The sequence below is a fragment of the Panthera pardus genome, unplaced genomic scaffold, assembly GCF_024362965.1.
Source record: "Panthera pardus isolate Hobbes unplaced genomic scaffold, ASM2436296v1 HiC_scaffold_12, whole genome shotgun sequence".
Lineage (NCBI taxonomy): Eukaryota > Metazoa > Chordata > Mammalia > Carnivora > Felidae > Panthera > Panthera pardus.
The window spans coordinates 61,164,613-61,177,168 of record NW_026526677.1 but is presented as its reverse complement, the minus strand read 5'-3'; the positions used below and the strand labels follow the sequence as shown (position 1 = coordinate 61,177,168).

At 39.8% G+C, this 12,556-nt stretch overlaps 1 protein-coding gene across 2 annotated transcripts in view; it reads left to right on the top strand.

The window, feature by feature from the left end:
- Positions 1 to 12,556, top strand: part of INTS4 (integrator complex subunit 4) — a 117,872-nt gene that overhangs the window by 62,743 nt on the left and 42,573 nt on the right. For both annotated transcript variants that reach the window (XM_019449924.2, XM_019449925.2), the window contains 3 exons: positions 566 to 637; positions 2,346 to 2,520; positions 10,388 to 10,593. In XM_019449924.2, coding sequence (XP_019305469.1) covers positions 566 to 637; positions 2,346 to 2,520; positions 10,388 to 10,593 — 453 coding nt within the window. The remainder of the gene's footprint in view (positions 1 to 565; positions 638 to 2,345; positions 2,521 to 10,387; positions 10,594 to 12,556) is intronic.

The following is a 12,556-nucleotide window of genomic DNA, read 5'->3' as shown; positions in this document are numbered from 1 at the left end:
TGATGTCTTATTTTTGTATGCTCTTCCTGGTTACTGGAGGCATATAGTTAAATGGTTGTTCAGTAAATATATCTTTATTGAATGAGTGAGTGAATGAACAAATGATGGAAAGAATAGGATGAAAAGGAATGGAGAAATAGTGGAGAGTAGTGGTTAAGGCAAAGGATTCTGGAACCTGGGTTTATAGCCCAGCTCTGCAAATTACCTGTGACTTTGAATGTGTCACCTAACCTTTTTGTGCGTTCTTTTCTTTTTTCTTTTTAACTTTTCTTTTCCCCCCATATATAAAATGGGACAAATAATAGTATTTACTTCATAGGGGGACTAAATTAGTTAATATATTTATAAATGGTGTGTGACACATAGTAAGCTCTGTTTAGCTGCTTGCTGCTATTGCTAATGTTTTTTTTTTTAATTTTGCTGATGATTCAGAACTCATAAGCATCTTTGCTATCGAGAATAATGTTATCTTTATGCATTTAAGTTGGCTGCAAACTTTGAATTTTAAGATAATATTCAGGTCTTAAAAGTTGTTTAATTTGCTCTGGATTCTTTGTTTTTACAGGGCTCTATGGAACAAGTCAGTTCTCATTTCTTGGAGCAGACACTTGACAAGAAGCTTATGTCAGATCTTAGGGTAACTTGAAATCTTTGTTGTTTAAATTGGGTTTCTGTAACCATTATCAGTGTAGCTATATGCTGAGTGGTGTTGGTTTAGTTTTGCAACCCATATATTTGTTAAGTAAATGTTGGGTGACTAGATTACATTTTAGTTTAAAAATCTTAATAACTTGAACCAAATTACAAGTTACTTCATTAAATCTTAAATTATTTTAATGAAATACTTTACACAAGTTGTGTCTTATATAGAAACTACAAAGGTCTGGTCTTATTTTATGAGACTGTAGGATATGTTAGGATTCCTTTTCCAGAGTTTCCATGGAAAAGTGAGTAAATTCTTTCTCTAAACAGTAACAGTACCTCTTATGGAATGCCTTGACTGTGTTAGTTCTCCGACATAATTGTCAGGACTGTGTACAAGTTAATATATCATTATCTTAATTTGTAAATTATAAAAGTGATAATAAAGAATTACAGAATCTTTGATAAATAGAAGGAAAAGGGAAGCAACTTACCCATATTCCCGCTGCTATAATACAGTGACTTGTCATTTTGGTACTTTTCTCTCCAGCTCTTATGCATGTTGTAAACATTGAATCATTGTATTCAGATAATTTTGTAGTCTACTTTTTGCATTTACCACTACATCATATGCTTTTTTTTCAGAGAGTCAGCTTTATACTTATCATTTTTACTGTTGTATAATATCTTAAGTTGATGTGACATAATTTTTTAACCCTGTGTTATATAGATTCTCCCAATTTTTCTACCATTTTAAATTACATAAAGAATATCATCTTCATGCATATTAGATCTTGTCTTCTTTTGAGTCATTCCATAAGATAAATTCTTAGGAATGGTTAGAGAGTTTCTGTCTATGCTTAATGAAACATTACCATGTGGATTCCTGAAGGTCATTGCCTTAATTTGAGGTTGGTGATTGATTAAGTGTTCCTTGTGTATACTAGAATAGAAATATAAAAAACAACATGCTTATGGTGAATGGTGAAGGATGAGTAATGCAAGGGTTTCTAAGATACATCACAGAGTGTAAACTTGATCTGACCCACATCCTTGTAGGCTTAGGTGCTATATTTCATCAGTGCCTTTGAGATGATCAGCCACAAGGATGTGGACTCACACCAGGAAGATTCATAAGAGGCTGATACATAAAGCAGAATGACAGTTCATTCATGCTGAGAAACATAACTCAATTTAATTGGATATTTACTTTAGTTGGCCAGTATATTCCTGTTTAGGCAGTCTATATAGAAAGGGAATTTACTAGAAGGTTGTATGGTAAGTGCAGTGTTGCTCAAATAAAGCACAGTGTTACCAAATTCAGACTTACGTCTATTGGGACTAAACAAAAATTCTTTTCTAGGGTCAGTGTTATTATCTACTCAGGATGGTGTGGAGGGACACTGCTATTATTTTCCTCTCTGGTTTTCCTTTTCCTGTGTTGCCATGGTGAACAACCACCTGTCTGATCAGCACATTCTTTTGCTATCTTCAATAAGAATACTATCAGCCGTGACAGACCTGTGACTTTTAGTCTTACTTTAAGTTGAATTTACAGTTCTTTGCTCTGATTTATTATTTTCTTTTGAAAATGTTAAGTCTCAGAGAGCAATCTTATTTCCTACCTTCCCATGTTCCCAAGGTACATCTTACTGTTCCCTCATGAACCTCCTGCAAGTGGTAATTGTCATTGTCCTATACAGAGAAAACGCACTGCACACGAACGTGCCAAGGAACTTTACAGTTCAGGGGAGTTTTCCAGCGGCAGAAAGTGGGGAGATGATGCTCCCAAGGAGGAAATAGATACAGGAGCTGTGAACTTGATTGAGTCAGGAGCTTGTGGAGCCTTTGTTCATGGATTGGAAGATGAGATGTATGGTAAGTATGAGTGCGTAATAATAACGGTACCCATTTACTGAGTGATGGCTATGTATTGGGCATCGTACTGGTTAATATACATGTATTGTCTCCTTTAGCCTTTATAGTCACTCTATGAAGTACCTACTATTATTTAATTTTAAAAACAGAAGATTGAGGCCCAGGTGGTGTAATACAGTGGTAAAGAGCACGGACTTTGGGTTCAGTCAATCTGGATTCAAATTCCAGCATTTCTATATGACATGGTTGATTATAAGTGTTTCTGAATTATGAAAATCCAATGAGGTTATATATATACAAAATACTTGGCACAGAACATGACCCGTTTATAGTAAGCACTTAATAATTGGTAGTAAAAATTGATATCATTGATATTGATAACAGTAACTTGTTTTTGATCATCCAGAGGCAATATTTAAACCCAGGTATGTCTGACCTCAAAGCTTTTATTATTATGACTAATGAAAACTTTCTTTCATCTTCTTTTTGAAAGATATTTCACTGGAAATTGAATTCTAGATTAATGGGTTTTTTTTTTTTTTTTTATCAGTCTTGTAAAGATGTTCCACATTTTCTCGTTTGCATTCTGCTGCCATTTTTTTTATATTTGTTCTGTATATGATGTGTCTTTTTCTAGCTGCTTTTAGGATTTTTTTCTTTATCACTAGCTTTAAGCAATTTAATTACACTGTGCCTTGGTGTAGTTTTCATGTTTCTTATGCTTGAAGTTTGTTGAGCTTCTTAGATCTGTGGATTTATAGAATTCATTGAATTTGGAAAATCTTCGGCCCATTGTTTCTTTATAAACTTTTCTGGCCCCATGTTCCTTTGGAGACTCCAATTACACATACATTAGACTACCGAGGTTGTCCTGTAGCTCACGGGTGCTTCATTCCTATTTTTTTTATTTAATTTTTTTTTCTTTATTTTAGAGAGAGAGGAGGGGAGATGGGCAAAGGGGGAGAGAGAGAGAGAGAGAGAGAGAGAGAGAGAGAATGAATGAGAATATTTTAGCCAGGATATATGCTTAGCATGGAGCCTGCCTTAGAGCTCCATCCCATGACGCTGGGGTCATGACCTGAGCTGAAATCAAGAATCAGACACTCAATCGACTGAGCCACTCAGGTGCCCCATTCATTCCTGTTTTCTTTTAGTCTTTTTCTCATTTCATTTTGGTATTTATTGCTTTGTTTTGGAGTTAACTCATCTTTTCTTATGCAATGTGTAATCTGATTTTAATCCCACCTAGTGTATTTTTCATCTCAGACATTGTAGTTTTCATTTGTACAAGTTCAATTAGAATTTGGTTTTGTTTAGGGGCGTCTGGGTGGCTCAGTCAGTTGAGTGTCTGACTCTTGATTTTGACTCAGGTCACGATCCCAGGGTTGTGGGATTGAGCCCCGTATCGGGCTCCATGCTCAGTGTGGAACCTGTTTAAGATTCTCTCTCTGACCCTCTCCCCAACTTGTGCATACTCTTTCTCAGAAAAAAAAAAAATAATAAGAATAAGAATTTGAGTTTGTTAAGTATCTCATACATATCTTCTTAATCTGCTTGGTCTTTTCTTTAACTTTGTCAACAGAGAATACATTTACAATAACTATCTTAATGTTTTTGTCTGCTAATTCTACAATTTGTGTGATTTCTTTGTTCGTTTGGTTGATTGATTTTTCTTCTCCTTATTAATTATATTTTCCTACTTCTATGCATGCATAGTAATTTTCAATTGGATGCCAGCCATTGTGAATTTTACTTTATTGGGTAATGAACATTGTTATATTCTTAATAGATACTTTTTTTTTAAATTTTTAATGTTTATTTTTGAGAGATAGGGAGAGATGGAGTGTGAGCAGGGGAGGGGCAGAGAGAGAGGGAGACACAGAATCCAAAGCAGGCTCCAGGCTCTGCTAAGCACAGAGCCTGACATGGGGCTCGAACCCATGGACTGCAAGATCATGACCTGAGCTGAAGTTGGACACTTAATCTACTGAGCCACCAGACGTCCCTACTTATAAATATTCTTGAGCTTTGTTCTGGGATACAGTTATTTCGTGTCTTATTTTTAAGCTTTGTTAAGTGGGACTGAGGCAGAATTTAGTCTAGGGCTTATTTTTCTGCCAACTCAAACAGACTCTTCTGAAATAGTGGTAGACCATTTATGAGTTTTGGAGATTTTTCCCTCTAGTCCCGTTTATTGGTTCTTTCTCAGACCTCAGATAGTTTCTTTACAGATCAGAACTCAGGTGATATCTTTTAAAAAAAATTTTTTTTAACGTTTATTCATTTTTGAGAGAGAGAGAGAGGCAGAGGCAGAGGGAGAGAGGCACACACACACAGAAGCTGAAGCAGGCTCCAGGCTCTGTGTGTTATGAACTCTATCCACATTGGCTTTTTCAGACTCCCAGCTCTGTCTTCTCAACTCAGGGGGACCTGGAATCTGGAAATTTCCCAGATAGTAAAGGGGTATAATTCTAGAGCTCACCTCATTTATTTCCTTTCTCTTAGGGATCACTACCCTTTATTTATCTTATGTTCCAGTGTATTGAATACTGTTGTTTCTTTTTCTTATCTCTGTTTTTAGTTGTTTCAGACAGAAGGATAAATCTGGCTATCTTAGCCATTAATAGAAATTCTGCAAAGCTCTTAGAATTTCCATAATATGATGCTATCTATGTCACATAAAAAAATGTCATTGCTTTGAGATGATTGACTACAACCTTCTCATTTTTAGTAAGAGTAACAGACCAGGGGAGATAATACTGATTGTCCAAATTTTATAGTAAATTTGTATCAGGATTAGAACTCAGGTCTTTAAAATGCCTATAAAAATTACCTCAGAATAGAACTTCTTAGAAGGGCAAGAAAATTACTTTTTAAAGACAATTTTCTGTTAGAAGATGTAAGAATTGGATTATCTTGGGGCGCCTGGGTGCCCCAGTGGGTTAAACCTCTTACTCTTGATTTTGGCTCAGGTCACGATCTCACGGTTCATGAGTTCGAGCCCCACATGGGGCTCCATGCATGACAGTGCAGAGCCTACTTGGGATTCTCTCTCTTTCCCTTTCTCTCTGTCCCTCCTTCTGCCCCACACTCTTTCTCTTTCTCAAAATAAATACCACCCCCCCCCCCCAAATTGGATTACCTTATCTAGTTTGCTATTAAGTTTCGGTGTATTAGTACCTTCCCCACTTTCCTACAGTTTGCATTACACTGCTTTGCTTTTATGAAAGACCTACATCAGTACCTGTTTTCGTTAACCAAAAGAAATCCAAAGAGGAGTTTGTTTTCATGAAAAAAGTCCTTACCATACTCATGTAAGTCTTTTGTAAAAGTGAGGTGGCATAAAGTTAACTTTAGGAAAGTGAGGGATATGTGCTTTATGTTATTTCAGCTTGTGAAAGGTTTTGTGGTAACCCTCTACTTTTGGTTAATGGAAAGCCTGTATATAGAAATTAGGTAAAAGCAACTCTGCTTTTTTGTTCTCTGTGAACTTGATACATGAATTACACTTACATAGTAGGTCTCTTTCTCTCCCTCTCCCTCTCCCTCTCCCTCTCCCTCTCCCTCTCCCTCTCCCTCTCCCTCTCCCTCTCCCTCTCCCTCTCCCTCTCCCTCTCCCTCTCCCTCTCCCTCTCCCTCTCTCTCTCCCTCTCCCTCTCCCTCTCCTCTCCCTCTCCCTCTCCCTCTCTCTCCCTCTCCCTCTCCCTCTCTCTCCCTCTCCCTCTCCCTCTCCCTCTCTCTCCCTCTCCCGCTCCCTCCCTCCCCCTCCCTCCTTCCCTCCCCCTCCCCCTCCCCCTCCCCCTCCCCCTCCCCCTCCCTCTCCCTCTCCCTCTCTCTGCCTCTCCCTCTCTCTGCCTCTCCCTCCCCCTCCCCCTCCCCCTCCCCCTCCCCCTCCTTCCCCTCCCTCTCTCCCTCTCCCTCCTTCCCTCCCCCCTCCCCCTCCCCCTCCCCCTCCCCCTCCCCCCTCCCCCCTCTCTCCCTCGAGAGAAGTCCAGTTATTAATACACATTTTATCTTCAGACAAGTAACTGGAGCCTATTTTATTTATTAGTTTTTACTCGTGTTTTTGCTTTGTTTAGTTTTACATTTGAATTTCATCACTATTAATGTTTATGTGACTTAGTTCTACATGTTTGTCAGTAAGGTTTAACTAAAGGAACTTTGGAAAGTGAGTATCAGGTATGGCAGCTTTCTGTTTGTTTGTTAATTTTTGAAGTTTTATTTATTTTGAGATAGCATGAGTGGGAGAGAGGCAGAGAGAGAGGATCCCAAGCATACTCACACTGCCAGAGTGGAGTGCGATGCAGGGCTTGAACTGTGAGATTATTATTATTATTATTATTATTTTCTAATAAGTTTATTGTGAAATTGGTTTCCATACAACACCCAGTGCTCATCCCAACTGGTGCCCTCCTTAGTGCCCATCACCCACTTTCCCCCTCCCTCCCACCCCCCATCAACCCTCAGTTTAGTCTCAGTTTTTAAGAGTCTCTTATGGTTTGGCTCCCTCCCTCTCTTTCTTTTTTTTCCCCCCATCCCCTCCCCCGTGGTCTTCTGTTAAGTTTCTCAGGATCCACATAAGAGTGAAAACATATGGTATCTGTCTTTCTCTGTGTGACTTATTTCACTTAGCATAACGCTCTCCAGTTCCATCCACGTTGCTACAAAAGGCCATATTTCATTCTTTCTCATTGCCACGTAGTATTCCATTGTGTATATAAACCACAATTTCTTTATCCATTCATCAGTTGATGGACATTTAGGCTCTTTCCATAATTTGGCTATTGTTGAAAGTACTGCTATAAACATTGGGGTACAAGTGCCCCTATGCATCAGCACTCTTGTATCCCTTGGGTAAATTCCTAGTGGTGCTATTGCTGGGTTCATAGGGTAGATCTATTTTTAATTTTTTGAGGAACCTCCACTGCACCAGTTTGCATTCCCACCAACAGTGCAAGAGGGTTCCCGTTTTTCCACATCCTCTCCAGCATCTGTAGCCTCCTGAATTTGTTCATTGTAGCCACTCTGACTGGCCTGAGGTGATATCTCAGTGTGGTTTTGATTTGTATTTCCTTGATGAGGAGTGACATTGAGCATCTTTTCATGTGCCTGTTGGCCATCTGAACTGTGAGATTATGACCTGAGCAGAAGTTAGACCCTTAACCAACTCAGCCACCCAGGCGACCCACAGTTTTTCTAGTTTTGTCATACTTATAAAATTGGGGTAAATTAGGGACATGTTTCTGAGAATGAAATGAAGCCTTATTTCATTGGCTGTGGACTCTAGTATCACACATATTTTTATTTTTTTTTTTAATTTTTTCAAACAGGAAAATTTAAGTTAATTTGAGAGAGAGAGAGAGAGAGAGAGAGAGAGAGAGAGATTGAACACGCATGTTCACAATGGGGGAGGGGCAGAGAGAGAGAGAGGAAGAGAGAGAATCCTAAGCAGTCTTTGCACTATCAATACAGAGTCCGATGTGGGGCTTGAACTTAAAACCATGAGATCATGACCTGAGCCAAGATCAAGAGTCGGACGCTTAATTGACTGAGCCACCCAGGCGCCACATCACACACATTTTGATTCCTCTAGTTCCATGTTCTGCCTCTCATTTGGGCCTTTGTTAATCTGGTTCCTCTACTTAGAAAGGCTTTTTCCCTTTCTTTAGACTTAGCAACTCCCTTAGGTATTGTTTTAGAGGTCACTTGTTTCAAAAAGTTGCCTCTGATCCTATTGAGTGGGCTACATACCTCTGCTGTATTTTCTTACACTCCCTCTACTTTTCATTGTACCACTCATCACTTTGTACACAACACTTTGTAATACAATTAACTATTCTTGTCTGTATGCCCTGGGAGACCTTCTCTTTCTTGTTCATCTTTGTGTCTTCAGTACTAAGCACAAAGCTAATAAGTAGCAAAGCCAGGATCTTATTACACATGTTAAGGCACCCAAGGATCAGTCTTTTTTTTTTTTTTTTTTTTTTTTTTCCTCCCCTCTGGCATAGCTGATTCCTTTGCTCTGAACCCTTAAATAGACTGTAATACATACATGTCCTTCCTTCCTTCCTCCCTTCCTTCCTTCCTTCCTTCCTTCCTTCCTTCCTTCCTTCCTTCCTTTCCTTCCTTCCTTCCGCTGGAGAGGGGGGAGAGAGAGGGAGAGAGAGAGAGAGAGAGAGTGTGTGTGTGTGTGGTGTGTGTGTGTGTGTGTGTGTGTGTCAGAGAGAGTCAGTCTTAAGCAGTCTCCACACTCAACATGGAGCCCAGTGCAGGGCTTGATCCATGGCTCTGGGATCATGACCTGAGCAGAAATCAAGTGTCAGTTGCTCAACTGACTTAGCCACCCAGGTGTCCCAAGACTGTAATACATTTCAGCATTCCAAAAAGCCTAGTAGAAATAGTTTAACTTACCAGATTACGCATACAAAGTGAAACACCAAGTTTCTTTGCTTTTGCTTGGAATTGGCATCAGCTCAGGTCCTCTACTAATTATCTCCCTCTGATCAGAAGTCTCTGTGATTCTCTTTGTGGATTTGTAAGAGTTACATGTGATTTAGTGTGACATAATGGGTAAAGCCCTAGGCAGAAGAGCCCACAGTTAATAGATTTGGGTCCATCTCTGGCTTTCTTTGTAATTATTAGCAATTTCATGTTTAAATTACATTTATTATGAAGTGTAGTAAATCCTTCCCTTCTGATGAAAGGAAGAATCATAACTACCAATAACAATATGAGTCGTCTCCCTTTAATGTAGTAACTCTGCTTTTAAAGTGTCTATAAAATCTTTCTTATACAAAAACAAATTATATTTGTGAGTTTTAACCACAATTTGAGTGGTTTATTTTTCTTCCTTTTTTGGAACTGTACATTTCGTGGCAGAACCATGTGGGGACCAGGAACAAAAGAAGCATGTATGGAAATCTCGAGAGCATTGTCTATAGCTTATTCATCTCTCATCTTTGTGTCCCAGCACAGGGCCTGGCATGTAGTACACATTCAGGAAACATTACTAGTGAATGAATGAGGGGCTTCCTGAATTTAGTGGCTTCACTGTTACCTGTTTGGGGCATACAAAGAGAAGACATGCCTCTGTTTTCAGAGTGCTTATAAGACCCATGCCTATGCTGTAGCTGATACCTACTAAGCTTTTAACATATATGCCAGGCAGTGTGCTATATGCTTTACCTGTATTATGTCATTTAGTTCTCCTAACTACTTTGTAAGGAAACGAGTATTATATCTGGTTAAGGGGGAAAAAATGAGGCATTTGGAAGTTACTTATTCAAGATCTCCCTCCAAGTTAATGGAGGGATTACTCTTCACAATTCACTGTGAGATCTTTCTCATTCTAAAGCATGAATCCTTAGCCACTGTGTGATGCTAGTCTAGAATCAGCAGACCTGGGTACTAGTCTTATCTGTGTTCTTACTCACTTTAAGGCAAGTTTATTCACTTTGCTGAATCTTATTTCTAAAATGCGAAAATGATACCTAGTCTGTTTTAATCCCAATGTAATATAAAATCTGTTTTTTTTAAAAAAGTACTGAGTGGAGTACTGTGGTTGGAGTACTGAGTTAAATAAGAACTTTACTTTTCAAGAAATTCACTTAATGGAGACAGAAGTGTGACTTGATCACATGTCTCCAGAGTCAGGATCTAAACCTTAGTCCCTCTGACACCAAAGTCCTTGTTCTTAGGTCACCGTGAAGGCGGTAGCCAAATCTGTGGGCATGGAGGAGATCTTCCAGAGAGCTTGTCAAGTGAGAGGAGTAGAAAGCGAAAGGCGAACCTGAATGAGAAAGAATCCTTGGACTCGTCCCATGGCTCTTAACCTGATGTGCGGTTTTATTTGTCTCCTTTTCTATAGAGGTCCGCATTGCTGCTGTGGAGGCTCTCTGCATGCTGGCCCAATCTTCACCCTCTTTTGCTGAGAAGTGCCTTGATTTCCTGGTCGACATGTTTAATGATGAAATTGAGGAAGTACGTCTGCAGTCCATACACACCATGAGAAAAATTTCTAACAATATCACCCTCCGAGAGGATCAGCTTGACACCGTCCTGGCTGTGTTAGAGGTGAGTCTTCAGTCTGTTACTCGTTTCTTCACCAGTAACTACTGAGTGCCACTTTTTTTTTTTAAACCAGGCGTTGTGCTAGGTACTGGGGATGCAGTAGTATGTGGGCAGCGCCATTCTGGCTTTTTAGTACCCACCTCTGCCAAGTGCAGAAGACTCACTGTTAAACAGGAAACTAAAAGAAAGCTTAGAATGGCTGTGATGGGGAAAACACAGGGTTCCCCGAGGATACTGACAGGTTGTGACCTGAATTGTCTGAGGTAAGCTTGGGAGGTGGGGAAGGAGGAAGGACTGCTGTAGTGGACACTTGAAGGAGGAGTAGGACTTGGTGAGATCCTTTCTTAGGAAGGGATGACGCCAGTGGTGGGGGTGGAAGGGCACCAGGGGAGCAGTGTCTACGGATCCAGAGGTAAGAGTGAGTATGATGCATGTGAGGAATTAAAAGGCATTCATTGTGAAGTAGCATAGAGCTGAAGTAATAGAAGCAGGGAGAGAAGTGGTTACAGATAATTAGGGCAGGGGCTAAATAATGAAGAATTCTTTTCAGCCTTTGATTTGATTTAGTTCTTCTAGTGAATCATACGATGTTAAAGCAGAAATGGATCTTAGGGAACAGACTCATTCAACCTCGGAGTTTTACAGAAAAGAAAGTAATTTGTGTGAGGTCACAGAGCTAATAAGTGGCTGTGCCAGGATAAGAACACAGATTAGCCTCCCAGGCTGTACAACTCTGTGGTTCTTGAATTATTTTTCTCAAGTATTGGGATTTTATTTGTGACTACCGAAGCTTTTCAAAATACTAATAAATGAGATTTGGTCTCTGGTTTCTTTTCTGGTTTCGTTTGGTTTGGTTTTGGTTTTTCAGATACTGTGAAAGGGGTAGCTATTGGATGTAGTCATTAGCACTTGTTACAGATTTCTGCTGTCTACTTCAGAAAATGGATTGGGTGCTTTGATTTTGAAGTTTCCTATCAATTTTCTCAGTTGCTCAGCACTTCTGGTAAGCTCTTTCCTGAATTTTAAGTCTGTATCTATAGTTTTTCATGTGTTTTTTTCTTCAGAAGACAAGCTAGCATTCTGTGCATTGTTCTCCGTGGGTGGGCCCTGCAACCTAGCCCCGCCTTTGCTTTTTTGCATTCTTTTCCACCATTCCTCGTCTTGAACTTTATACTGGAGTCACTCCCCTAATCAGCATGCTTTTCCTCACCGTTTTTCTTTCACTGTAAGTTTTCCCCCTCTGCCACTTTTCTTTTCCTTTTTTAGCCACTTCTTACCTGGTAGACTCATGCGTATTCTCAGGATCTGCATCAGGCAGCATATTCCCTAACCAACCCACAGCCAGTGGGTTAAGTAGCACTCCTTTGTACTCCTGTGTCACCCTGTGTTTAGCATAGATTAGGATGTTTTTTGATTATTTAATTCTTTATTTCACAAGACTGAGAACTTCTTAAGGGGGCAGGATCCTGGCTTGTTTCATGTTTTTATTTCTAGTGCGGTGCAGTGTCTGACACAAGTAGATGCTCAGGACATGTTTGCTAAATATCTGAGCTATGTTCCAAGCAGTGTTTTGGTGTACAGAATTGTTCACAGGGCCAAGCCTGCTTATGTATCTCATTACAGTTTTCACATTTTCACATTTTATCATTAATGGCAGGTGTTATCTCACCTCCCTGATGACATCACGAGCTACTTGTTTTTCATGTTTATTTTTATTTTTGAGAGAGAGATAGCACATGCCCATGCACAAGCTGGGGAGAGGCAGAGAGAGAGGGAGAGGGAGGATCAAAAGCTGGCTCTGCGATAACAGCAGCGAACCTGGTGTGGGGCTGAACTCAACAAACCCTGAGATCATGACCCGAGCCAAAGTCTGGTGCTCAACTGACTGAGCCATCCAGGCGTTCTGTGAGATTATGAGCTACTTAAAGAGAGTGACCATGTTGTACCCTTCATCGTATTCCTTTCA